Consider the following 26,745-nt stretch of genomic DNA (forward strand, 5'->3'; position numbering starts at 1 on the left):
AAGTCTTGATTATAATCTTACAAGTAAGCCGTACATTTATGATATTATTCTTCAAGGAAATCACCATACACCAGCAGTCAAATTATGGTAGCTTAATTTTGTAGGAAAGATTCCATTTAAATTCATGTTCTCCTTTTCCTGGGATTTCTTCTAGACTTTTACATTTTCCAAATCAATGTTAGACCATTGGTTCTTCAGCTTTTCACTCTGGGGATAGCTGCAGAAAATCATACTACCATTTTGTCACATGCCCTGAATAGTCCCAGCATCTCCATTCTGCAATACACCAGTCTCACGCATGTTTGGAGGAAGCTACCGTCACGTTGGGTCAGAGCAGCCAGCGGTAAGATACAGTTACTCTGATTATTTTTCAAGTTGGTGGCAAGGCAGCATTGTGATAACGTGGCCTTGTTTGTACTCATGTGGCGGTTGACACTTTTCAGCATTAAGCTCACTTTTTAAAATGATCTCCCAATTCCTTACATTTTTTGCCTTTTTTTGGCTTAAAATCTTGCCCAAACATCACCCTTCACATTTCAGGTAACAGTTCTCAAGTATCTTTATAAACCTCATGTCATGCTTAGAAAATCCTTGTCTGAGCCCACCTCCTTCTTGTGATAGTTGGTAGTATGTAAACGTTAATTATTGTGAAGGTGTTTTAAACTGGGAATTGAAGTTATTTCAAAGGGAAAGCCTATCATTTGGGGTCTCCCAGTTTATTAGTTTGAGTATGGCCTGTTGTCACTACATTTCCTTGGTGGGGCTCTGTTTTCCATTTCCTTGTATATTCTGCCAACTAGTCTGATCAAGGTGTTTTGTATTTTTTAAAAAAATCTTTTGGTATCTGATTATAGTTAGGATCACATTTATTATGTTGCTGTTGTTTAAATATATACACAATGTATTTTATGGCTTTCCTGGCCTGAGGTTTTAATAAGTATTGTCTAAGCTAGAAAGAAGGAAGCTGGTCAGTAACGTGGCATTTAGCATCACTTAAGTGCCTCAACATATACAAAAAAAAAAAAAAAAAAGAATCCAGTATGTTAGTTATTTGTTATAATGTAAATATAGCTATCTTCCTAGAACCCTGAGATCTCAGTCTGCCTGCGCACTGACATAAGCTAGGTAGGCTCCTGTTGTTTAAAAGGTAGAAGTGCAAGTGTGAAAATAAGCTGGCCCAGTGCATCATCTGTAATGAATGCCCATTGTTAAATACCTGTTGGTGAGAGTTGGAAACCATAAAGCAAAGTTTCTGTTTTTTAGGGTGACTTTTTCATTATATAGCATTTTTTTTTCTTCAGGAGACTTCATTTATAAATCATCTTGGGGCTAGAGCATTGTCTCTTAACTCCCTAAAGGCAATAGGAAATAGTGGAGGGAGTGAGGGGGATGGAGGGACTGAGGGGGGAGACACAAGTAAAGAAATAATTTGTAGAAAGAAACCAGGTAGGAAGCTTTCCCAACTAGTGTTTAGAGTTGGGCAACACATTCAAAGGGCCTCTTTTTATTTTTTTCCTATTTTCATTCCAATAGGGATTTTGCATACCCAGTAGTATAATTCAGAGAAGCCTTTCTCTGCCTTCAAAAATACATAGTTTTTAGATGACTGTGTTTTTTTTGGTTGGTGGGAACATAATGTATATGTATTACAGAGGTGAGATTTATCCTGAGAAGAGTGTCATCAGTGTTTTAACAGTAAGAGAAATGATTGGATTTGGTATTTTATAATCATTCTTAAGTTTAATTTTGTCATCTTCATTGCTACTATTTTTTTTGTTTTGCTGGTTTTTTAGTTTAGAGAGACATTTTGGCTGTTTTTACTAAAAAATGAGTGAAGTTTCTTGAGTGCCAGTACAGGCCTTCAGTATAGTCTTTCCAGGATAATTACTAAAAATCCATGTGTTAGAGTTGCCTGGTAGATCCAAGGTACTTTGGGAACAGCCTTTTGTTTTTTATATGAACAGAATATTTTGATAGTGCCAAAAGGATGATACCCCTTTTCAAAGTGTTGTTAGGTGTGGTGGACTCCCAAAACATAACTCATGGGTAATGAAATCAGGGAGGAGTTGGACACTTATGTGAACTCCTAGCTCTTATCCTTGTGGAGACAGTAAGTACAGTGAGGTCTGTGACACTCCTAGTAATGAGAACACCAAGCTCCTAGGGTGTAGTTTTACTGTTCTCCTATTAAAGGAACCCAGGCCTTTTGGAGAAATGGTTGATTGTAGGGCTGGGATGGAGAATACAAGGTAAGCCTAAAGCATCTCAGAAAGTAAGAAAGTGCTCAAAAAACATCAGGATGGGCTGTGTCAGAGGATGCAGAGACCAACTGGAAAGGGCACCCAATAGCCAACGTTGGGACAATTTGAGCCACAAAATAAGTAATAGTAGTTTATAACCCAAAGAATAAAATATCCGTGAGTCTGTACTGATTAAAAAAGGGGGTAGAGGAACAAATCTTTCTTACAGAAGAATTCCAATTAATGTAGAAGAAATGAAGAAACTAGCAAGTCACCATTAGAATACCACAATAATAATTGTTTCAGGCAAGATGCATTGATGAAGGGTAAAATCAGTGGCAAACTTTAAGGTAAAACACCATAATTATATAGCCTCAAAATATCTCCCCCCAAATGTTCATGACTGGTGGTTTTAACATATGTCTAAAGTTCTTTGATATCCCTTACTCCAAGAAGTGGAGCTTAATTTCCCTCCCCTTGAAAGAGAAAAATAGTAACTTTATAGTGGAGAAACCAGGCAGACCAAATGATGATGGTGAACATCACCAGTAGTAAGTCATATTGATGTCATGGAGTCCCTGAGATGATGGGATGAGATAACCTAAACTCCACAGCCTCAGTGTCATTGTCAGAGACCATCAGGCAGGCCCACACTGAGGGGTATTCACAGTACCCTACTGGGAGTCTTCAGAAGTATCAAGTCATGAAACACAAGGAAATACACTGAGAAATTATCACAGCTTTGGAGAAGACAGAAAGGGAGTCTTGATGACTGAGTGCAGTGTGATATGGTGGATTGGATCCTGGACAGGAAAAGGACATTAGTGGAAAAACTGGTGAAATTATGGTGCAGTCTGCAGTTTAGGTAGCAATATACCAGTATTAATTTGCTAGCTTGATAAATGTACTATGGTTATGTAAGATGTTAACATTAAGAAAAGCTAAGTGAAGGAGGTTTGGAATTTCTCTGTAGTATCTTTGCAACACTTGTGTAGTTCTAAAATTGTTTACAACTATAAACTTTTTTTTAGAAAAGGGGTGATACATAGACCAGTGAAAGCCTTGCTTTCCATTTCTTGAATTGTGAGGTAACACTTTCTTCCAGGGTTTATTTTCCTATGCTTTTCTTTTTCTATTTTTTTCTGATTATAAAAGTAATGCAGAAAATGTAAGACTGACAAGCATAAAATAAAATTAACCTACTTTCTTAACTTACAGAGTACAAGCCACTGCCCACATTTTGTTGTATATCCTTCCAGTATTTTTCTTATGCATGTGTATATGATTTTTAAAATGAAACTGGAATCATTTTATTAAGAAGAAAAAGAAAAAGGAATGAGCTTTGAATCCACACAGAGCAAGGCTTCTGTTGTGGCTCCATCTCTTCCTAGCTCTGTCATTCTGTACCAGTCAGCCCTTTCAACTCGTCTTCCCTCATTCATGCAACAGTTTGTTCTTCAAATAGTTGTTGAGCATGTATGTACTGTTCTAGGCTCTGAGAATACATTAATGAGCAAAGCCAAATCCCTTCTCTCCTGTAGCTTATGTTCTAGTTGGGGAGATTCAGTAAATAAATATGGCTTACTCTAAGTGTCCTGAAGAAAGAGTAAAGCTAGTAAGTAAAAGGACAGAGGATGGTGGTTCGAAAAAATGGAATGTTATTTTATATAATCAGTGAAGACATCTCTGATAAGGTTACAGTAACAAATCTGAATGGATTTAGGAGGTGATACTAGAGGGGATAGCTTTCCAAGTAGAGAAAGCAAACACCCCCTAGTGAGAGCATGCTTCCTGTGTTGAGAGAAAAGATTGGAGAAGAGTAAGCTGGGAAGAAAGTGGTAGTATTTCAGGTGAGTGAGGGACCAGCTCAAGTAGGGCCTGTATGCCAGGAAAGGACTTTGGATTTACTCTGAGGTTGTGCAGAGGTGATGTGATCTTGTTTACGTGTTTAGGTAGAAAATAGACTAGGGAGTGGTGGGCAGGGTCGTATCAGGGATATCTTTTAAGAGGCTTCTAGAATTGTCCAGGCAAGAATTGTTGATGTGAACTAGCATTGTACTACTGGAAGTAATGAGGAGTGTGTTCCTTGATATATTTTCAAAATGGTGCTGACGGTATCTGTTGATGGATCGGATATAGTATGTGACAAAAAGAGGAGTCAAGTATGATTGCTGGTTTGGCCTAATCATTGAGAAGGAAGGGTTGGCATTTACTGGGATGGAGACTGCTGGAGGGCATGTTTTGAGTAGAAATCAAGTCTTTCTTTTGGATGGGTTAACTTGGAGATGCCTATTTGGCATTTAAGTAGAGATGTTGAAGGGGCAGTTAGGAGCAGAGGAGTTTAAGGGAAAATTAAAGGCTGGTGGTACAAATTTGTGATTCACTGTTATCTAGATAATATTTTAAGATTTGAGATAAAATTAGGTTGTAAGAGGAGGCAACTTAAGGGGAAAAGGTTGCTGACGACTGGAAAGGACACTCAAGAATTTTGGAAGTTAAATGAGGAGAGTTAAGGGAGCTGGGAAAGGAGAGCCAAGTGAAAAAAAAAAAGATTTTCAAAAGTAAAACATGATTACTGTCAATTGTAGGTGCTAAGTTAAATGAGAACCAAGAAATGACATCTAGGTTTGGCAGTTAGGTGGACTTGGAAGTAAAAGTGTCACTGATGTGGTGGGCCTGAAAGACAAGAGTAGATTCCAGTGTGGGTCAGGCAGCTGTAGGAAATTTCAGGCCCAGATGATTTCCCTGGTGAGTAATATCAAATAGTTGTTTGGAGTTTTGCTGTAAAAGGGAACAGAGAAATGGAGCTAAATCTGAAAAACATTTGTTAGTAATATTATTTACCATAGGGACATTTTGGTAGGATGGTTTCATTTTAAGGAGAGGATTTAATGTATATGTAGGATATATAACTGGCCTACTAGTTAAGCATTGGGATTTGGGCTTAGATAGCCAGGATTTAAATTTGACCCAATTGTTGTATGGTTTTGTTACCTGAAGGAAAAGTTACTCAGATTTACTGAATTTTGACTTCATCGTTTGTAATTAATAGTGCAAGTGGGATCTCATAAGGATTAAATGAATTTGTGCTTTGAAAGAGCATTACAGTCAACTGTATTGTACTTTCTGGTAACTCTTTCTGGGTCTTAGAAGAGAATACTACAGTTTGGCTTTTCATTATTCAAGCGAAGAGATGAGCTGTCTCCATATAAATACTGTAGATAGATTCTGTTTAATCCACTATTCATAGATAAATGTAAAACTGTGTTTTCTTTTCCCTTTATTAAATCAGGAGAAAAGGTGGTTAACTTAAAATTGACAAGGAGCAGTTTTTGGACGGTATGGTGCTGGGCATTGTGGATGGGTGGAGGAGAGAGGATTTCACTTCATCCACCAGAAGGTGGCATTTCCGTTTTCACATAGACGTATGCTCCCACCTCCTACTTGCATGTGTTGATGATTTCCCCTGGACTGACTTGGTGAACATGCTGTCTTGAAACATTTCGTATTGGTTGGGGGTTGAGTTGCTTCATTACGTAGACAGGTTACCTATTGTTTTCATTCTTCAGTGAGGCTTTATTTTTATTGAGTGTTTAGAATAGATTTAATACATTTTTAGAGCTGCCAAAAATAAATATAATAGGTAGTGTCCTGGGGCTACAAATAGACCTGCTGGGCTCTGATCAAACACTCTACCTTTGGCAGGCTCTTCAGTACTTGCTAAATTCTCATGCTTGGCTTGTTTACTTAAGTTCTTAGAAGTTCTCAATAATAAAATCTTTGGGCAGGTTCATTCCAGCACAACTCTCTGACTGACTGAGCCTTTATCTACAGAATGGTTTAACTATTATTTATGTCCCCCAAACCACTCTTAAAAACAACAAAAAAGGTAGATATTTTTATATTTTATTTATTTCTAAGTCTAATTTTTCAGTTACTGATACTAATCCAGTGAAGTTAAATACATTTCTGGCCTTCCTGCTGCCTAATGATTACTATTAAAGACTGTACAATTAAATTAATTTAGATAAGGCCCAATTCCACAACTTGTCAAGTAAGGTAAGTAACTGGGCTGTGTATAGCTTCCATTTGCCCTTCTGTCTTCTCTTCGGGTTAAATAGCTTCTCTGGCCATGAAGATTCAAACCAAAAAGAGATTTTTTAGGACTCCTGGATTTTGTTCTTTGGGGAAGATTAAGGAAATGATTGGAAATTACTTTCTTTCACTAATACATAAGGGAGTGGGGGCTGTCAGCTTTCTTTTTTATAGTGGTAGCTATTTTTGGTATGCTGTTTTACTCTTAGTTCTTCCCTTTCTATTTCAGAGTCTGAGAAAGAGGAGAAACCACAAAGCACTGTCATACCCAAGGAAGTGACACCAGCCCTGTGCTCACTAATGAGCAACTATGGCAGTCTCTCCGGGTCAGAGAGTGAGCCTGAAGGTAAGTCAGGGCCACATCCTTTCATGTGTATGTATCTGAGGACAGGGTGTATTATGCACATTCTTTATTTAATCTTCAAATTCCCTTTTCATTTGATTCAGAAGTAAAGGTAATATAGGATAAAGGAAAGTTGGAGAAATGGGGAAATGTGTTGCTACTTTGGGAGAAAAAGGCAAAAATGATGTAATGAAAGAACAGGAAGGGGAAGAGATAATATCTACTAGTGGAATCTAAGAAAATCCTGAAAGATATAGCAAAGAAAGTTAATTTTTTCTCTCTACTCTCAAGAACCCTTGTCTTAACATGTTTAGCACCTTTGGTAGGTGGAGAGAGGCCTTTATGACAAAGAAGATGATAGGACTCCTTACATGTATATAGGGCATTTGTCTTCATAGAGCAAGCACATTTACATAAATTATCTCATTTGGAGGGTACAGTAACCCTATATGTGTGGTTGTATTAGCCTGTGTTTTTTTAATTCATTTTATTATCATTAATCAACAATTACATGAAGAACATTATGGTTACTAGACTCCCCCCTTCACCAAGTCCCCCCCGACAGACCCCATTACAGTCACTGTCCATCATCTTAGTAAGATGCTATATACTCACTACTTGCCTTCTCTGTGTTGCACATCCCTCCCTGTGCCCCCCCCAACATTATACATGCTAATTTAAAGGCCCCCTTTCTTTTTCCCTGCCCTTATTCCTCCCTTCCCACCCCTCCTGCCCAGTCCCTTTCCCTTTGGTAACTGTTAGTCCATTCTTGAATTCTGTGATTCTGCTGTTTTTTTCCTTCAGTTTTTCTTTGTTCTTATACTCCACATATGAGTAAAATCATTTGGTACTTGTCTTTCTCCACCTGGCTTATTTCATTGAGCATAATACCCTCTAGCTCCATCCATGTTGTTGCAAATGGTAGGATTTGTTTTCTTCTTATGGCTGAATAATATTCCATTGTGTATATGTACCACATCTTCTTTATCCATTCATCTACTGATGGACACTTAGGTTGCTTCCATTTCTTGGCTATTGTAAATAGTGCTGTGATAAACATAGGGGTGCGTCTGTCTCTTTCAAACTGGGCTGCTGCATTCTTAGAGTAAATTCCTAGAAGTGGAATTCCTGGGTCAAATTGTATTTTTATTTTGAGCTTTTTGAGGAACCTCCATACTGCTTTCCACAATGGTTGAACTAATTTTCATTCCCACCAGCAGTGTAGGAGGGTTCCCCTTTCTCCACAACCTCGCCAACATTTGTTGTTGTTTGTCTTTTGGATGGTGGCGATCCTTACTGGTGTGAGATGATATCTCATTGTGGTTTTAATTTGTATTTCTCTGATGACAAGCGATGTGGAGCATCTTTTCATGTGTCTGTTGGCCATCTGAATTTCTTCATTGGAGAACTGTCTGTTCAGCTCCTCTGCCCGTTTTGTAATTGGATTATTTGCTTTTTGTTTGTTGAGGTGTGTGAGCTCTTTATATATTTTGGATGTCAACCCTTTATCGGATCTGTCATTTATGAATATATTCTCCCATACTGTAGGGTTCCTTTTTGTTCTACTGATGGTGTCCTTTGCTGTACAGAAGCTTCTCAGCTTAATATAGTTCCACTTGTTCATTTTTGCTTTTGTTTCCCTTGCCCGGGGAGATATGTTCATGAAGAAGTCGCTCATGTTTATGTCCAAGAGATTTTTGCCTATGTTTGTTTCTGAGAGTTTTATGGTTTCATGTCTTACATTCAGGTCTTTGATCTATTTCGAATTTACTTTTGTGTATGGGGTTAGACAGTGATCCGGTTTCATTCTCTTACATGTAGCTGTCCAATTTTGCCAGCACCATCTGTTGAAGAGACTGTCATTTCCCCATTGTATGTCCATGGCTCCTTTATCATATATTAATGGACCATATATGTTTGGGTTAATATCTGGGGTCTCTATTCTGTTCCACTGGTCTGTGGCTCTATTCTTGTGCCAGTACCAAAGTGTCTTAATTACTGTGGCTTTGTAGTAGAGCTTGAGGTTGGGGAGCAAGATCCCCCCCCACATTATTCTTCCTTGTCAGGGTTGCTTTGGCTATTTGGGGTCTTTTGTGGTTCCATATGAATTTTTGAACTATTTGTTCTAGTTCGTTGAAGAATGTTGTTGGTAATTTGATAGGGATTACATCAAATCTGTATATTGCTTTGGGCAGGATGTCAATTTTGATGATATTAATTCTTCCTAGCCAAGAGCATGGGATGAGTTTCCATTTGTTAGTGTCCTCTTTAATTTCTCTTAAGAGTGTCTTCTGTTTTTCGGGGTATAGGTCTTTCACTTCCTTGTTAAGGTTTATTCCTAAGTATTTTATTCTTTTTGATGCAGTTGTGAATGGAATTGTTTTCCTGATTTCTCATTCTATTAGTTCCTTGTTAGTGTATAGGAAAGCTACAGATTTCTGTGTGTTAATTTTGTATCCTGCAACTTTGCTGTATTCTGATATCAGTTCTAATAGTTTTGGAGTGGAGTCATTAGAGTTTCTTATGTACAATATCATGTCATCTGTAAGTAGTGACAGTTTAACTTCTTCTTTACCAATTTGAATTCCTTGTATTTCTTTGTTTTGTCTAATTGCCGTGGCTAGGACATCCAGTACTATGCTGAATAACAATGGGGAGAGTGGGCATCCCTGTCTTCTTCCCAATCTCAGAGGAAAAGCTTTCAGCTTTTCACTATTCAGTATGATGTTGGCTGTGGGTTTATCATATATGGCCTTTATTATGTTGAGTTACTTGCCCTCTATCCCCATTTTGTTGAGAGTTTTTATCATGAATGGATGTTGAATTTTGTTGAATGCTTTTTCAGCGTCTATGGAGATGATCATGTGGTTTTTGTACTTCTTTTTGTTGATGTGGTGGATGATGTTGATGGATTTTCGAATGTTGTACCATCCTTGCATCCCTGGGATGAATCCCACTTGGTCATGGGGTAATGATCCTTTTGATGTATTTTTGAATTCGGTTTGCTAATATTTTGTTGAGTATTTTTGCATCTACATTCATCAGGGATATTGTTCTGTAATTTTCTTTTTTGGTGGGGGTCTTTGATTGGTTTTGGTATTAGGGTGATTTTGGCTTCATAGAAGGAGTTTGGGAGTATTCCCTCCTCTTCTATTTTTTGGAAAACTTTAAGGAGAATGGGTATTATGTCTTCTCTGTATGTCTGATAAAATTCTGAGGTAAATCCATCTGGCCCGGGGATTTTGTTCTTGGGTAGTTTTTTGATTACCGCTTCAATTTCTTTGCTGGTAATTTGGTTTGTTTAGATTTTGTCTTTCTTCCTTGGTCAGTCTTAGAATGTTGTATTTTTCTAGGAAGTTGTCCATTTCTCCTAGGTTTTCCAGCTTCTTAGCAAATAAGTTTTTCGTAGTATTATCTAATAATTCTTTGTATTTCTGTTCGGTCTGTTGTGATGTTTCCTTTCTCGTTTCTGATTCTCTTGATGTGTGTTGATTCTCTTTTTCTCTTAATAAGTCTGGCTAGAGGCTTCTCTATTTTGTTTATTTTCTCAAAGAACCACCTCTTGGTTTCATTGATTTTTTCTATTGTTTTATTCTTCTCAATTTTATTTATTTCTTCTCTGATCTTTATTATGTCCCTCTTTCTGCTGACTTTAGGCCTCATTTGTTCTTCTTTTTCCAATTTTGATAATTGTGACGTTAGACTATTCATTTGGGTTTGTTCTTCCTTCTTTAAATATGCCTGGATTGCTATATACTTTCCTCTTAAGACTGCTTTCACTGCATCCCACAGAAGTTGGGGCTTTGTGTTGTTGTTGTCATTTATTTCCATATATTGCTGGATCTCCATTTTAATTTGGTCGTTGATCCATTGACTATTTAGGAGTGTGTTGTTAAGCCTCCATGTGTTTGTGAGCCTCTTTGCTTTCTTTGTACAGTTTATTTCTAGTTTTATGCCTTTGTGGTCTGAAAAGTTGGTTGGTAGAATTTCAATCTTTTTGAATTTTCTGAGGCTCTTTTTGTGGCCTAATATGTGGTCTATTCTGGAGAATGTTCCATGTGCACTTGAGAAGAATGTGTATCCTGTTGCTTTTGGGTGTAGAGTTCTATAGATGTCTATTAGGTCCATCTGTTCCAGTGTGTTGTTCAGTGCCTCTGTGTCCTTACTTATTTTCTGTCTGGTGGATCTGTCCTTTGGAGTGAATGGGGTGTTGAAGTCTCCTAAAATGAATGCATTGCATTCTATTTCCTCCTTTAGTTCTGTTAGTATTTGTTTCACATATGCTGGTGCTCCTGTGTTGGGTGCATATATATTTATAATGGTTATATCCTCTTGTTGGACTGAGCCCTTTATCATTATGTAATGTCCTTCTTTATCTCTTGTTACTTTCTTTGTTTTTAAGTCTATTTTGTCTCATATTAGTACTGCAACCCCTGCTTTCTTCTCACTGTTGTTTGCATGAAATATCTCTTTCCATCCCTTGGCTTTTAATCTGTGCATGTCTTTTGGCTTGAGGTGAGTCTCTTGTAAGCAGCATATAGATGGGTCTTGTTTTTTTATCCATTCAGTGCCTCTATGTCTTTTGATTGGTGCATTCAGTCCATTTACATTTAGGGTGATTATCGATAGGTATGTACTTATTGCCATTTCAGCTTTAGATTCGTGGTTACCAAAGGTTCCAATTTACTTTCCTTACTATCTAAGAGTCTAACTTAACTCACTTGGTATGCTATTACAAACATAATCTAAAGGTTCTTTTCTATTTCTCCTCCTTTTTCTTCCTCCTTCATTCTTTATATATTAAGTATCAAATTCTGTACTTTTTGTCTATCTCTTGATTGACTTTGAGGATAGTTAATTTAATTTTGCATTTGTTTCGTAATTAGCTGTTCTACTTTCTTTACTGTGGTTTTATTACCTCTGGTGACAGCTATCCTACCCTAGGAACACTTCCATCTATAGCAGTCCCTCCAAAATAGACTGTAGAGATGGTTTGTGGGAGGTGAATTCTCTCAGCTTTTGCTTATCTGGAAATTGTTTAATTCCTCCTTCAAATTTAAATGATAATCTTGCCGGATAAAGTAATCTTGGTTCCAGGCCTTTCTGCTTCATGGCATTAAATACATCATGCCACCCCCTTCTGGCTTGTAAGGTTTCTGCTGAGAAGTCTGAGGTTAGCCTGATGGGCTTTCCTTTGTATGTGATCTTATTTCTGTCTCTGGCTGGTTTTAACAGTGTGTCCTTATCCTTGATCTTTTTCACTTTAATTACTATGTGTCTTGGTATTGTCTTCTTTGGGTCCCTTGTGTTGGGAGATCTGTGGATCTCCATGGCCTGGGAGACTATTTCCTTCCCCAGATTGGAGAAGTTTTCAGTAATTACCTCCTCAAAGACACTTTCTATCCCTTTCTCTCTCTCTTCTTCTTCTGGTATCCCTATAATGTGAATATTGTTCCGCTTGGATTGGTCACACCGTTTTCTCAGTGTTCTTTCATTCTTAGAGATCCTTTTTTCTCTCTGTGCCTCAGCTTCTTTGTATTCCTCTGCTCTAGTTTCTATTTCATTTATTGTCTCCTCCACCGTATCCAACCTGCTTTTAATACCCTCCATCATGCTCTTCAAGAATTGGATCTCCTACCTGAATTCATTCCTGAGTTCTTGGATGTCTTTCTGTACCTCCATTAGAATGTTGATGACTTTTATTTTGAACTCCCTTTCAGGAAGAGTCACGAGGTCCATATCATTTAAATCTTTCTCGGGAGTTGTATTAATAATTTTACTCTGGACAAGGTTGCTTTGGCATTTCATGTTTGTATATGGCGCCCTCTAGTGTCCAGAAGCTCTATTCTGGAGCTTCTGAGCCCCTGAAGCAATGTCGGGGGTCACAGGGGAGCGGTACTTGGGGGAGGAAAGAGCTGTTCCCCGCATCCCGGCTGCTGTGCCTGTCTCCACTGCCTGAGCCAGTGGGCCGGGCACACAGGTATAAGCTTTTGTCCCAGAGCAGCCGGATATGGATCCCTGCTTTCCACAAGCGGCCAGAATCCCAGTCTCCCCAGGAGCTCTGCCTGTATTAACTTTCCAACCCAGTAGTCATGCGAGTCTCATGAAAGCACCATGAAATGTAGGTTTGTGCTCCCGGCGCAGATCTCCGGAGCTAGGTATTCAGCAGTCCCAGGCCTTCCACTCCCTCCCTGCTCCGTTTCTCTTCCTCCCACCGTGAGCTGGGGTGGGGGAGGGGCTCGGGTCCCGTGGAGCCACAGCTCTGGTACGTCACCCCGTTTGCTGAGGTCTGCTCTCTTCTCCAGATGTGTGCCGTCTGGCACCATCCTCTTTCCTGTTGCTCTCTCAGGATTAGTTGTGCCAATTAAATTATCTAATTCTATCCAGTTTTAGGAGGAAGCCTCTGTCTCTCCTCTCACGCCACCATCTTTAATCCGAATCTAGCCTGTGTGTTTTAAAGGTTTGAAGAAATGGAATCCTTTCCAGTCTTTTTGAGAAGACAATATTCAGGATGTGCATCTTCCCTTAACAGATGATGATAAAGAAGCTGAATCTCTAGTATCTCTGTTAGGGCCACCTAAAAGAGCTGTGAGAAGGCTCTCTGATGTATTGCAGTGTGGCAATTCTTACTCAAGGTTTAGATCAATAATCCAACATTTGTTTAGTGAATAAGCCTCTTTTTACTGCTGTTGTGGAAACCTGGCTCTGCATGGTAATTTTATTTAGGCTTACCAACTGTGAGAGAATTCATTTGTTTGTGTCTCAGGACAAGATATGTACCCACTGTAGGAACTGTACTGAAGATAAGAATAAAGAGTCTAAAAGAGTATGTGGGATGAAGGGAAGATCTGAATTAGTGGGATGAAGATGGCATCACTTTTAATGTTGATTGAGCTGGAAGTAGTATTTGTAGTTGGAAGATGGTGAAGAAGGAAGAATCGGGCTTTAATATGAAAGGTTATGTTTGAATCTGTCTGTAACAGGCATCTTTTTCTTTTTTAATGGGCTGTGGTTTATGATGGTAGCTAGTTAATTTTGGTAGCTAGTTGAATTTTGAAATTAAACTACTTTGGCTTTATCAGAGTATTCCTGACACATGGTTGCCTCTTCTTTTTTCTAAATTTTAAAAAGGTATTTATTTCTTTACTCTTGTTTCCAATACACTGATATGAAGATGGAGTTATTCTTTAAACACATATTACATTCATGCTTATCAGCTGTACTTATGACAGGTAATAGCAATGAAAGCATTATCAGATTCCTGAATCTCATAAAAACAAGCTGTACTAATGTTTTTCTACTCTCTTAAAATAAAGCACTTAATATTTTTTTTGTACTCATGTCTTCATTTTGAAGCTGCCAACGTTTTTAAATTAAAAGGGAGAAAGAAAACAGGAAAGGGTCTTTGAGGTCCTATCCCTTCATTTTGTAGAACCTTAAGTTTAGAGAGGTAAGTGTTACAGAGTTAGTACGTGGCAGCGCTGATGTAAAACCTAGGTGTAGGGACTTAAAAATCTAAAGAAACCAAATTGTCTTCCTTTAATAGTCTTTCTCTGGGTGGCGCTTGCCGTCTTTCTGCATAGTAATGCATAGCCTTTTCTTGTAGAAACAGAGGATATTATCTATTGAAAGATAAATTTGATTTGTATATGAATTCATCTTTACCAATTGTCTAAAATGCCCTGCCTTAAGGAAAAAGCCCTTGTGTCACATTTCTAAGCCTTAAGAATTATTTTGTATAGTTTCAGTTCAGTTTTATCAAGCCATCTAAGTCACTAGCAAATTTCTAGTGCTATAGAATAGGATATTAACACACAGGGACTTAGGAATAAATAAACCACGGAAATAAAGTGGGCCTTTTTGAACCATGAAATAGCATAAGGAAGGCTGTTTAAGTGGATTCTGAATGGAGAGGAGCAGTCCGATTCTTTCTCACAGATTTTGACAATTGTATCTTCATAGTTAAGATCTGTCTCAACTTGGGAATTAACATGAAAAGTGTACAGAGGATCTTAAACATGAGTAGTGCTTTTCTGGAAAGACTTGTAAACAAGGAAAGGATCTCTCAGGAAAGACTGAAGCACAAGAAGAGGCTATGCTTGGTTCTGGGGCCATGCAAATCATTAAGATATACATAGGAAAGAAAATTTCAGTGAGTAGTATTTCCAGATGGGTCAGCTTGGTATTTGTCCTGAGGTTTGCATGTTGGTTTCCTTGTATTAGAAGTTAAGTACAGTTTTACAACTCCCAGAATTGTTATATTTCTTCCAACTGGTTTAGCTATGATTGGGGGACCTCCAAATCAAAATCTCATTAAAAAGATCATACCAAAAAGAGTGATTTAGGTTTGAAAAAGTCAAAGGCTGTATTTTAAGTTTATTTGTATTGATAAATATTACATTAAAATATGAGGCTAAGCTGGGAAATGTGGACCTCAAGAAAAATATAAATGATTTCATTCCTCATTCCTTAGCAGAAAATTGTCAATATAAGCTCTGATTCATTTGATATTTGTGTTCCTGGATTGGGAAATCAGTACTTGAAGGGAATGGAAAGAATAGAAGTGCTCTGGTATTTCTTTTTGCCTTTATTCTTCCCATAGTTTTAAATTCTACAAACCACCTTAAGGATTCTTAGCTCCATTCTTTTATGGTTATATTTCTCTTACTTTTTTGTCCCCATCATTGTGAAGGTAGATTAAAACCACTGTCATCATAGCAAATTCTTATATAGTTTTTACTCTGTGTCAGACCCTGTTTTATATGCTTTACTCATTTAATTTTCACAATGAGCTCATTTAGGCAGAGATATGTAGCATATTCCAGGATCATACAGCTATTATTTGATGGGACTAGAACTTGAACCTAACTGTTTGGGACCACATTCTGTGCTTCTAATACTTAAACTCTATACTTCCTTTCAAATGTAATTTCCAGGTTCATTCCTATGTAATGCTTGAATGTTGAGGGTTTTGAGGGATGTTATTAGACTCCCACACTCTTGTCCGGGCAATTGAACCAGTCTCTCAACTTTTAGGATATCTTTATATCACATAAGCCTGTAATTCATGATAGTCAAGAATACAGAATAACTATTTGGGGAGTGTGAGGAGGGGAAACTTGTGAACCGATCATACGGTTTTTCTTCTTTAATCTATTAATATGGTGACATACATTGGTGGTTTTTTAGATGTCAAACCAACCTTGTATTCCTGGGATAAAATCTACTTGGATATGTATATTACCTTTTTAGTACAGTGCTGGGTTTGATTTGCTAATATTTTATTAAGAATTTTTACATCCATGTTCGTAAAGGATATTTGTGTGTGTGTGTGTGTGTGTGTGTGTCTTCTCTTACAGTGGCCTTGTCTGGATTTGGTATGAGTTGGGATCTGTTTACTCCTTCTCCTTTTTAAGGGCTTGTGTAGGATTCCCACCATTTTCTTGTTTGTAGAATTCAGTAGTCTAGCCATCTGTTCCTGGCATTTCCTTTAGAGAAGATTTTAAATTGTGAATAATGTTTCATTAATAGGTATAAGAACATGTTTTTTTGTGAGTCAGTTTTAATAATTTGTGTTCTTCAGAAGAATCAGTTTCACATAAGTTGTCAAATTTATTTACAAAAAGTTATACATAATATTTTCTTGTGATATCTGTAGGATCTATAGTGTAGGATCTATAGTGATGTCCCTTTTTGGTTCTTCGTATTATTGGTATTTTTCCTTCTTTCTTGATCACACGTGTTTATTAATTTTATTAATCTTTTCAAGGAACCAACTTCTTGCTTTGTTGATTTTTCTCTTGTCTATTCCTAATTTTTTGATTTTCACTCTATTATTTTTTCCTGTCACTCTCTGCCTGTTTGCAGGGAAGTCTAAATAATTGACTTTAGACTTTTCTTCATTTCTGATATAAGCATTCAAAGCTATAAATTTGCCTTCATGCATTACTGTAGCTGCATCCCACAAATTTGACACATTGTATTTTCATTTTAATTTATTTCAAATATTTTCTAATTGTGATTTGTTGTTTAACTCATGGATTATTTAGAAGTATGTTTTGTTACCAAATATTTGGAGGTTTGCCAGGTAGTTTTCTATTATTGATTTTACTTTTCTGTTACAGTCAGAGGACATACTCTGTATACTTTCATTTCTTTCAACTTATTGAGACTTGTTTTATAGCCCAACACAGAAGGTAAAATGTTCATATGAATTTGACAAGAACGTATTGGTCTAGTGTTCTTTGTCAGTTGAGTGGATTGTTAGTGGTACTAAGTTCTTCCATACCCTCACTCATTTTCTTATTGTTATTCAGTTGCTAAGAGCAGAGTGTTCAAGTTTCCAGCCTTAATAATGGATTTGTCTATTTCTCTTTTCAGTTCTGTAATCTTTTGCTGCATGTATACTGAAACTCTGTTATTAGGTGTTACTGTTTTATTGACCTCTTTATCATTATGTCCGTCTTTATCCCTGGTGATAGTCCCTGTTCTAAAGTTCTGAAGTCCCTTTATTCTGGTACTGATATAGCCATCCCAAATTCATTATGGTTAGTGTATGCATGGCATCTTCTTCTCTCCTTTTACTTTTAACCTGTGAACTTTATACAGGCAGTTCTCACTTCACACTGTTCCTTGATATCTGAGATTTAATCTCAGTTCAGATTGTGCAAATTGAGGACTGCTAGCAATTTAAAGTTGATTTCTTGAAACATGGTAGCTAGTCTTGTATTTGCTTTATTTTTCCCCTGAGTACTCAGCCTTTTAAGTGGGGTATTTTAACTATTTACATATATTATAATTATTGATACAGTTTGTTTTTATTTGTCTCAGTCTGCTTTTCTGTTTTCATTCTTTTCCTGCATTTGGATTAATCCTATACTTATAGCGCAGTGCAAATATTGATTTATTAGTTATACCTGTTTGGTTTATCCTTTTGAAGTTGGTCTAGGGTTTATAGTGTACAGCTTTATCACAGTATACTTTCCAATGCTGTTATACCACTTGATACGTAATTTAAGAATTTTACAACAATATACTTATATTTTCATTTTCCTCTTCCCTTCCTTTGTTCTATGGTTATCATAGATTTTATTTCTATAGATGTTATAAACCCCACATACATTGTTATTATTTTTTGTTTTACATAGTCAATTATCTTAAAAATTCTTTTTCAAACAAGAAAATATATTTTTTATTTATCTACATATTGAATGTTACTGGCAATCTTTATTCCTTTATGTAGTCCTCAATTCTTAGCAGTTATAGATCCCAATTTGAAAAATATTGCAATACATTATAAATGTCTAGCACTAATTAAGTAGCCAGTATTATGTCTGGGGAATGGGATTATTATGGCTTTCTGGTTATTTTTGGAAGTTCTGCCTGTTTTTTTTCCTTCAGAATTTCTGTGTTTGTTTTTCATTACCTTTAGAAGCTCCCATCAAGACTGAAGCAGACATTCTGGCAGAAGACCAGGTTCTTCATAACAGTACTCCTAAGAGAACAAGTCAAGATATTAAAGTGACTGTTAGAAATTTCTCAGAAGTCAAGTATGAAAATCAAAAGAAAAGTTTTAAAAGGATAAACCCTAAGAGGAAAAAAGGTTATCACAACTGTCAAACATTATTTGAACCAAGAACTCACCATCCACATCTGCTGGAAATGGTAAATTATTTTTCTTTACATTCTATTTTTGTGTTTTTCTCATTCATGAAAATAGAGTTCATGCATGTGTGCATGTATGTGTATTTAAAGGTCACCAGAGACATGCTTCTTGAAGAGTCATCTGTATCTTAATATGGAAACTGCATTTGGCACAGGGCTATGTTCAATAAATGTGGCATAACAATTTTCAGAACTACTTAAAAGAATCCAGGTTTAACTGGTTGGTAAGGAAATATGTATTGAGGTGTAGTGACATTTTTAAAGTATTCATTGAAAGCACAGCTAAATTGATGGTAGGCTGATGGGAGAAAAATGAGTTTATTTTGTACATTATTGGTTTTATTATCAGTATGGTATGCTCAAATATCTGTTACCTTTCTTCGGATTATGAAGAGATAGCAATACATGTTTTAATTCTGAGTAGTGGACATGCAGCTCTTCAAAGATCCAAGACTTTTTTTAGTGAACTAGTAAACTATTGGCATTCGGTGTAAAATCTGTTTTTTTGTCTTTTTGTTTTTGGCCTTGTCAGTTAGTGCTTCTGCTATAGCTAAAGTGTTCTGTGGCTATCCTTTATGAGGCATTTCATATAGACACACTTGCTTCTTATTAAAATTAATCTGAAATGTACTATTTTATAAATTTTGGTGCCATATAAAATAAATTGCATGTTTTAAATGTTTATCTTATAAGTGATAAATTAAATCACTTTTCCATTGAAATGTCCTGTATAGTGTTTCTGAAACTACATTAGTGACATAAGAAAATAAATTGGGTAGTCAGTTACTTTATTCTTTTTGGCAAATCACGATTCCTTGATTGTGAATCCATAAATAACAGGGATTTTTAGCTTTCTTTTCATTACAGTAAGTACAAAAATGGGAAGTTAAAAGAGTCTGGGAATGTTGGGATTTTTTAGATTGTTAATTTCACTATTATTATATATACTGTATCTACCAGTCTCTACACTGGTTATAGATTTGGGTTTGGGAGCAGTCCTCTTTGACATGATCTTTAGATTAAAGGATTGTAGACCCATTTTTCCTGTCCCTTGTTAGATACTCCTAGAAAGGACCCCAAATATGAACTTTTGTGTTGTTTAAAAAGCTAGTCTTGGTATAAGTTAAAAGAAAATGTTGTTGCGCAAAATAATAAATATAGTACACATCTTTACTATTCTGTGTTCTTCATATAGATAAGGCACACATGATATTTTAGACTGTGTTTATTGGATATATTTTGCTTACCAGCTTATTTTTTTTTATTTACTGTTTTTTAGCTTTTAGCTCCTGACATTCGACATGAAAGAAATGTGATTTTGCAGTGTGTTCGGTACATCATCAAAAAAGACTTTTTTGGACTTAATACTAATTCTGTGAAAATTAAAGATGAGTAGGTCTCTGATGTTTCAGCATATGTAACTGAAGCATGTGAAACAGTATATCCTCAAGTTAGTGGAGGAAAACCTTTTTTAAAAAAACTGGATTGGTAATTAAATTATAAGCCTCTTAGAATGTTATGGTGGATTTTCAAGTCTTTCCTTTGAATCTATGCAAATAAATACATAACTGATTTTTAAGACCATGTCTTTATTGTTGGGCTCATACTTAATTTTTGCTGACAGAATTCTACTTTTTATTTGTATGTATTGCTGTTGTGTAAAGAAGTCTGCTCTTGGACCAGTTGAGAACTGAAGGGTTTAGTAGTAAAGAAAAAAGCTTTAAAAATGTTTAATTCAGCTGAGCAAAGCTATAGGTTGGGGAGAGAAATACACTCATTTTATTTTTAATGAAAGAGAGTAAGAGTCATTCTTATTTTTTTTTTTATATTGTAACTTTTTTAATTATTAATTTTTTAATTTTGATGTCATTATTCTACAATTACATGAGGAACATTATGTTTACTAGACTCCCCCATCATCAGGTACCCCCCATAAATCCCATTACAGTCACTGTCCATCAGCATAGTAAGATGCTGTAGAATCGCTAATTGTCTTCTCTGTGTTGCACAGTCCTCCCCATGCCCTGCCCCACATTAAAAATGTTAATCGTAATGCCCCCTTTCTTCCCCCCCCCACCCCTTATCCCTCCCTTCCCACCAATCCTCCCCAGTCCCTTTCCCTTTGGTAACTGTTAGTCCATTCTTGGGTTCTGTGTTTCTGCTGCTGTTTTGTTCCTTCAGTTTTTTCTGTGTTCTTATACTCTACAAATGAGTGAAATCATTTGGTACTTGTCTTTTCTCTGCCTGGCTTATTTCACTGAGCATAATACCCTCTAGCTCCATCCATGTTGCAAATGGTAGGATTTGTTTTCTTCTTACGGGGGAGTAATATTCCATTCTGTATATGTACCACATCTTCTTTATCCATTCATCTACTGATGGACACTTAGGTTGCTTCCATTTCTTGGCTATTGTAAATAGTGCTGCAATAAACATAGGGGTGCATCTGTCTTTTTCAAACTGGGCTGCTGTATTCTTAGGGTAAATGCCTAGAAGTGGAATTCCTGGGTCAAATGGTATCTCTATTTTGAGCTTTTTGAGGAACCTCCATATTGCTTTCCACAATGGTTGAACTAATTTACATTCCCACCAGCAGTGTAGGAGGGTTCCCCTTTCTCCACAACCTCGCTAACATTTGTTGTTGTTTGTCTTTTGGATGGTGGTGATCCTTACTGGTGTTTTTATTTGCATTTCTCTGATGATTAGCTATGTGGAGCATCTTTTCATGTGTCTGTTGGCCATCTGAATTTCTTCTTTGGAGAAGTGTCTGTTCAGCTCCTCTGCCCATTTTTTAATTGGATTATTTGCTTTTTGTTGAGGTGCATGAGCTCTTTATATATTTTAGATGTCAACCGTTTATCAGATCTGTCGTTTATGAATATATTCTCCCATACTGTAGGATGCCTTTTTGTTCTATTGGTGGTGTCCTTTGCTGTGCAGAATCTTTTCAGCTTGATATACTGCCACTTGTTCATTTTTGCTTTTGTTTCCCTTGCCCGGGGAGATATGTTCATGAAGAAGTCGCTCATGTTTCTGTCCAAGAGATTTTTGCCTATGTTTTTTTCTAAGAGTTTTATGGTTTCATGACTTACATTCAGGTCTTTGATTCATTTCGAATTAACTTTGTATATGGGGTTAGACAATGATCCAGTTTCATTCTCTTACATGTAGCTGTCCAGTTTTGCCAAAACCAGCTGTTGAAGAGGCTGTCATTTCCCCATTCTATGTCCATGGCTCCTTTATCGTATATTAATTGACCATATATGTTTGGGTTAATATCTCGACTCTCTGTCCTGTTCCACTGGTCTGTGGCTCTGTTCTTGTGCCTGTACCAAATTGTCTTGATTACTGTGTCTTTGTAGTAGAGCATTAAGTTGGGGAGTGAGATCCCTCCCCCCCCCACTCTATTCTTCCTTCTCAGGATTGCTTTGGGTATTCACGGTCTTTTGTCATTCCATATGAATTTTAGAACTATTTGTTCCAGTTCATTGAAGAATGCTGTTGGTATTTTGATAGGGATTGCATTGAATCTGTATTTTGCTTTGGGCAGGATGACCATTTTGACAATATTAATTCTTCCTAGCCAAGAGCATGGGATGAGTTTCCATTTGTTAGTGTCCTCTTTAATTTCTCTTAAGAGTGTCTTTTAGTTTTCAGGGTATAGGTCTTTCACTTCCTTGGTTAGGTTTATGACTAGGTATTTTATTCTTTTTCATGCAAGTGTGGATGGAATTGTTTTCCTGATTTCTCTTTCTGTTAGTTCATTGTTAGTGCATAGGAAAGCCACAGATTTCTGTGTATTAATTTTGTATCCTGCAACTTTCCTGAATTCCAGTATTAGTTCTAGTACTTTTGGAGTGGAGTCTTTAGAGTTTTTTATGTACAGTATCATGTCATCTGCAAATAGTGACAGTTTTAATTCTTCTTTACCAATCTGGATTCCTTGTATTTCTTTTTTTGTCTGATTGCCGTGACTAGGACCTCCAGTACTATGTTGAATAACAGTGGGGAGAGTGGGCATCCCTGTCTTGTTCCCGATCTTAGAGGAAAAGCTTTCAGCTTCTCACTGTTCAGTATGATGTTGGCTGTGGGTTTATCATATATGGCCTTTATTATGTTGAGGTACTTGCCCTCTATCGCCATTTTGTTGAGTTTTTATCATGAATGGATGTTGAATTTTGTTGAATGCTTTTTCAGCATCTATGGAGATGATCGTATGGTTTTTGTGCTTCTTTTTGTTGATGTAGTGGATGATGTTGATGGATTTTTTAATGTTCTACCATCCTTGCATCCCTGAGATGAATCCCATTTAGTCATGGTCTATGATCCTCTTGATGTATATTTGAAATCGGTTTGCTAATATTTTTTTGAGTATTTTTGCATCTATGTTCATTAGGGATATTTTGGCCTGTAATTTTCTTTTTTGGTGGGGTCTATGCGTGGTTTTGGTATTAGGGTGATGCTGGCTTCATAGAATGAATCTGGAAGTATTCCCTCCTCTTCTATTTTTTGGAAAACTTTAAGGAGAATGGGTATTATTTCTTCTCTGTATGTCTGATAAAATTCCATGTAAATCCATCTGGCCCAGGGGTTTTGCTCTTGGGTAGTTTTTTGATTACCACTTCAATTTCGTTGCTGGTGATTGGTATGTTTAGATTTTCTGTTTCTTCCTTGGTCAGCCTTGGAAGGTTGTATTTTTCTAGGAAGTTGTCCATTTCTTCTAGGTTTTCCAGCTTGTTAGCATATAGATTCTCATAGTATTCTCTAATGATTCTTTGTATTTCTGTTGTGTCTGTTGTGATTTTTCCTTTCTCGTTTCTGATTCTGTCGATGTGTGTGGATTCTCTTTTTCTCTTAATAAGTCTGGCTAGAGGCTTATCTATTCTGTTTATTTTCTCAAAGAACCAGCTCTTGGTTTCATTGACTTTTTCTATTGTTTTATTCTTCTCAATTTTATTTATTTCTTCTCTGATCTTTATTATGTCCCTCCTTCTGCTGACTTTGGGCCTCATTTGTTCTTCTTTTTCCAGTTTCAATAATTGTGACTTTAGGCTATTCATTTGGGATTGTTCTTCCTTCTTTAAATAAGCCTGGATTGCTATATAGTTTCTTCTTAGAACTGCCTTCACTGAGTCCAAAAAAAGTTGGGGCTTTGTACTGTTGTTGTCATTTGTTTCCATACATTGGTTGATCTCTATTTTAATTTGGTCATTGATCCATTGATTATTTAGGAACATGTTGTTAAGCTTCCATGTGTTTTGTGAGCCTTTTTGCTTTCTTTGTACAGTTTATTTCTAGTTTTATACCTTCGTAGTCTGTGAAGTTGGTTGGTAGAATTTCAATCTTTTTTAATTTACTGAGGCTCTTTTTGTGGCCTAGTATGTGGTCTATTCTGGAAAATGTTCCATGTGCACTTGAGAAGAATGTGTATCTTGCTGCTTTTGGGTGTAGAGTTCTGTAGATGTCTATTAGGTCCATCTGTTCTAGTGTGTTGTTCAGTGCATCTGTGTCCTTACTTATTTTCCATCTGGTGGATCTGTCCTTTGGAGTGAGTGGTGTGTTGAGCTCTCCTAAAATGAATGCATTGCATTCTATTTCCTCCTTTAATTCTGTTAATGTTTGTTTCACATATGTTGGTGTTCCTGTATTGGATGCATATATATTTATAATGGTTATACTCTCTTGTTGGACTGAGCCCTTTATCATTATGTAATGTCCTTCTATATCTCTTGTTACTTTGTTTGTTTTGAAGTCTATTTTGTCTGATACTAGCACTGCAACACCTGCTTTTTTTCTCCCTATTGTTTGCTTGAAATATCTTTTTTCCATCCCTTGATTTTTAGTCTGTGTATGTCTTTGGATTTGAGGTGAGTCTCTTGTAGGCAGCATATAGATGGGTCTTGCTTTTTTATCCATTCTGCTACTCTGTGTCTTTTGATTGGTGCATTCAGTCCATTTACATTTAGGGTGATTATTGAAAGATATGTACTTATTGCTAATGCAGGCTTCAGATTCGTGGTTACCAAAGCTTCAAGTGTAGCTTCTTTACTATCTAACCATCTAACTTAACTAGCTTATTAAGCTATTGTAAACACAGTCTGATGATTCTTTATTTCTCTCCCTTCTTATTCTTCCTTCTCCATTCTTTATATGTTAGGTATTTTATTCTGTCCTCTTTTGTGTTTCCTTTGACTGCTTTTGTGAGTAGTTCATTTTATTTTTTGCCTTTAGTTAGTATTTGGTTGGTCTGCTTTCTTTGTTGTGATTTTAATTTCTCTGGTGACATCTATTTTGCCTTAGGAGTGCTTCCATCTAGAGCAGTCCCTTTAAAATATCCTGTAGAGGTTCTTTGTGGGAGGCAAATTCCTTCAACTTTCGCTTGTCTGGGAATTGTTTAATCCCTCCTTCATATCTAAATGATAATCGTGCTGGATACAGTATTCTTGGTTCAAGACCCTTCTGTTTCATTGCATTAAATATATCATGCCATTCTCTTCTGATCTGTAAGGTTTCTGTTGAGAAATCTGATGATAGCCTGATGGGTTTTCCTTTGTAGGTGACCTTTTTTCTCTCTTTGGCTGCTTTTAATACTCTGTCCTTGTCCTTGATCTTTGCCATTTTAATTATTATGTGTCTTGGTGTTGCCCTCCTTGGGTCCCTTGTGTTGGGAGTTCTGTGGGCTTCCATGGTCTTGGAGACTATTTCCTCCCCCAGTTTGGGGAAGTTTTGAGGAATTATTTCTTCAAATACACTTTCTATCCCTTTTTCTCTCTCCTTATTCTGGTACCCCTATAATGCAGAAATTGTTCCTTTTGGATTAGTCACACAGTTCTCTTAGTATTCTTTCATTCCTGGAGATCCTTTTATCTCTCTGCCTCAGCTTCTCTGTATTCTTGATGTCTGATTTCTATTCCATTAACAGCCTCTTGCACCTCATCCAGTCTGCTCTTAAGTCCTTCCAGAGATTGTTTTATTTCTGTATTCTCCCTCCTAACTTGATCCTTTAGCTCTTGCATGTTTTTTCTGCAGGTCCATCAGCATGGTTATGACCTTTGTTTTGAATACTTTTTCAGGAAGACTGGTTAAGTCTGTCTCCCCCAGGCTCCCTCTCAGGGGTTGTCTGGGTGATTCTGGACTGGGTCAGATTCTTCTGCCTTTACATGGTGATTGACATAGTCGTGGGCTGTTGGTGTGTATGTCAGCTGGGAGAACAAAGTCCCTTCCTGCCTGCTGGTCGCCTTGCCCTCCTCGGAGCAGCTTCCGGTTTTATTTCCTGAGCCGCTGTGAGCAGGGCAGCCGTCTGGGTAGCCCAGAGCCCTCCAGGGAGGGGCAGGCGCGCTGGGTGTGCTCTCCTGCGAGAACAGCGACCCTTGGCGCCCTGTCCCAGCTTCCTCTGTCTGCGCTCGCCAGCAGGGCCTCTGAGTCTGGCCCAGGTGGCTGTGGAGGAGGCTCTGGACGGTTGCTGTGGGTGCGGCCCCTCCCAGGCCGCTCCCCTGCTATGGCGGGGCGCACGGGAGGGGGAATGGGCGGGAGGCTGTTTATTGCCGTGAGGGCCTTAGCTCCCGCCCAGGGAGCTGGAGTGCCTGAATTTCCCTGGGATTCCCAGGTGCTGGGCTGAGTGCGCCGGGACACTTGCGTCCAGCTGTGAGGCCCCTGTCCCTTTAAGACTTTCTAAAAAGCACTTGCTTTTCTGTTGTCCCGGGGGCGCCGGCTGCGGGCACCCGCTCACAGGTTTTACTGTTCCATTTCTCTGATATCCAGCACACCACGCATTGTGTGTCTGTACTCCTGGTGTGGATGACTAGGGCTGGGTATTTAGCTTTCCTGGGCTTCCATGTCCTCCCCGCTCTGACTCCTCTCCTCCCGCCAGGGAGTTGGGGTGGGGGCCGCTCGGGTCCCACCAGGTCATGGCCTATATCTTACCCCCTTTGTGAGGTGCTGAGTTCTCGCAGGTGTAGATGTAGGCTGGCTGTTGTACTGTATCCACTGGTCTCTCTTTCAGGAATAGTTGTATTTGTTGTATTTTCACAAATATATATGGTTTGGGTAGGAGATTTCTGCAGCCCTACTCACGCCACCATCTTGGCTCCTCTACTTCTCATATTGTAACTTTTATTAGAAACTTATCCGTATGTTCCATTTCCAGCAAGTTCCACAAACTCAAAGATCCCTGCAGGGTCCCTGATGTTTGAGCAGCTGTTGGTGCAGGGTCTCCAACAAGAGTCATTCTTTAACTGTAGCAAGGGGGTAATAATTTTAAAATAAACCAAATCAAAATAATACAGTAAGAAGGTCTTAAAATTTAAGTTTTTGCTGTTTATATCAAAGGACATGTTGAAATTCACCTACTGGCACTAGTTAAGTAGCTCAAATAGTGAACATTTAAAATGTTAATATAGACAT

At 37.5% G+C, this 26,745-nt stretch overlaps 1 protein-coding gene across 1 annotated transcript in view; it reads left to right on the top strand.

Moving 5' to 3' along the window:
- NUFIP1 (nuclear FMR1 interacting protein 1) overlaps window positions 1-19,921 on the top strand; it is a 43,662-nt gene extending 23,741 nt beyond the window's left edge. Inside the window, exons 8-10 of the mRNA XM_036889721.2 lie at window positions 6,565-6,681; window positions 18,110-18,342; window positions 19,622-19,921. Coding sequence (XP_036745616.2) covers window positions 6,565-6,681; window positions 18,110-18,342; window positions 19,622-19,738 — 467 coding nt within the window. The 3' untranslated portion in view covers window positions 19,739-19,921. The remainder of the gene's footprint in view (window positions 1-6,564; window positions 6,682-18,109; window positions 18,343-19,621) is intronic.
- The last annotated feature ends 6,824 nt before the right edge of the window (window positions 19,922-26,745 follow it).

The sequence above is a fragment of the Manis pentadactyla genome, chromosome 17 (genome assembly GCF_030020395.1).
Source record: "Manis pentadactyla isolate mManPen7 chromosome 17, mManPen7.hap1, whole genome shotgun sequence".
Taxonomy (NCBI): Eukaryota; Metazoa; Chordata; class Mammalia; order Pholidota; family Manidae; genus Manis; species Manis pentadactyla.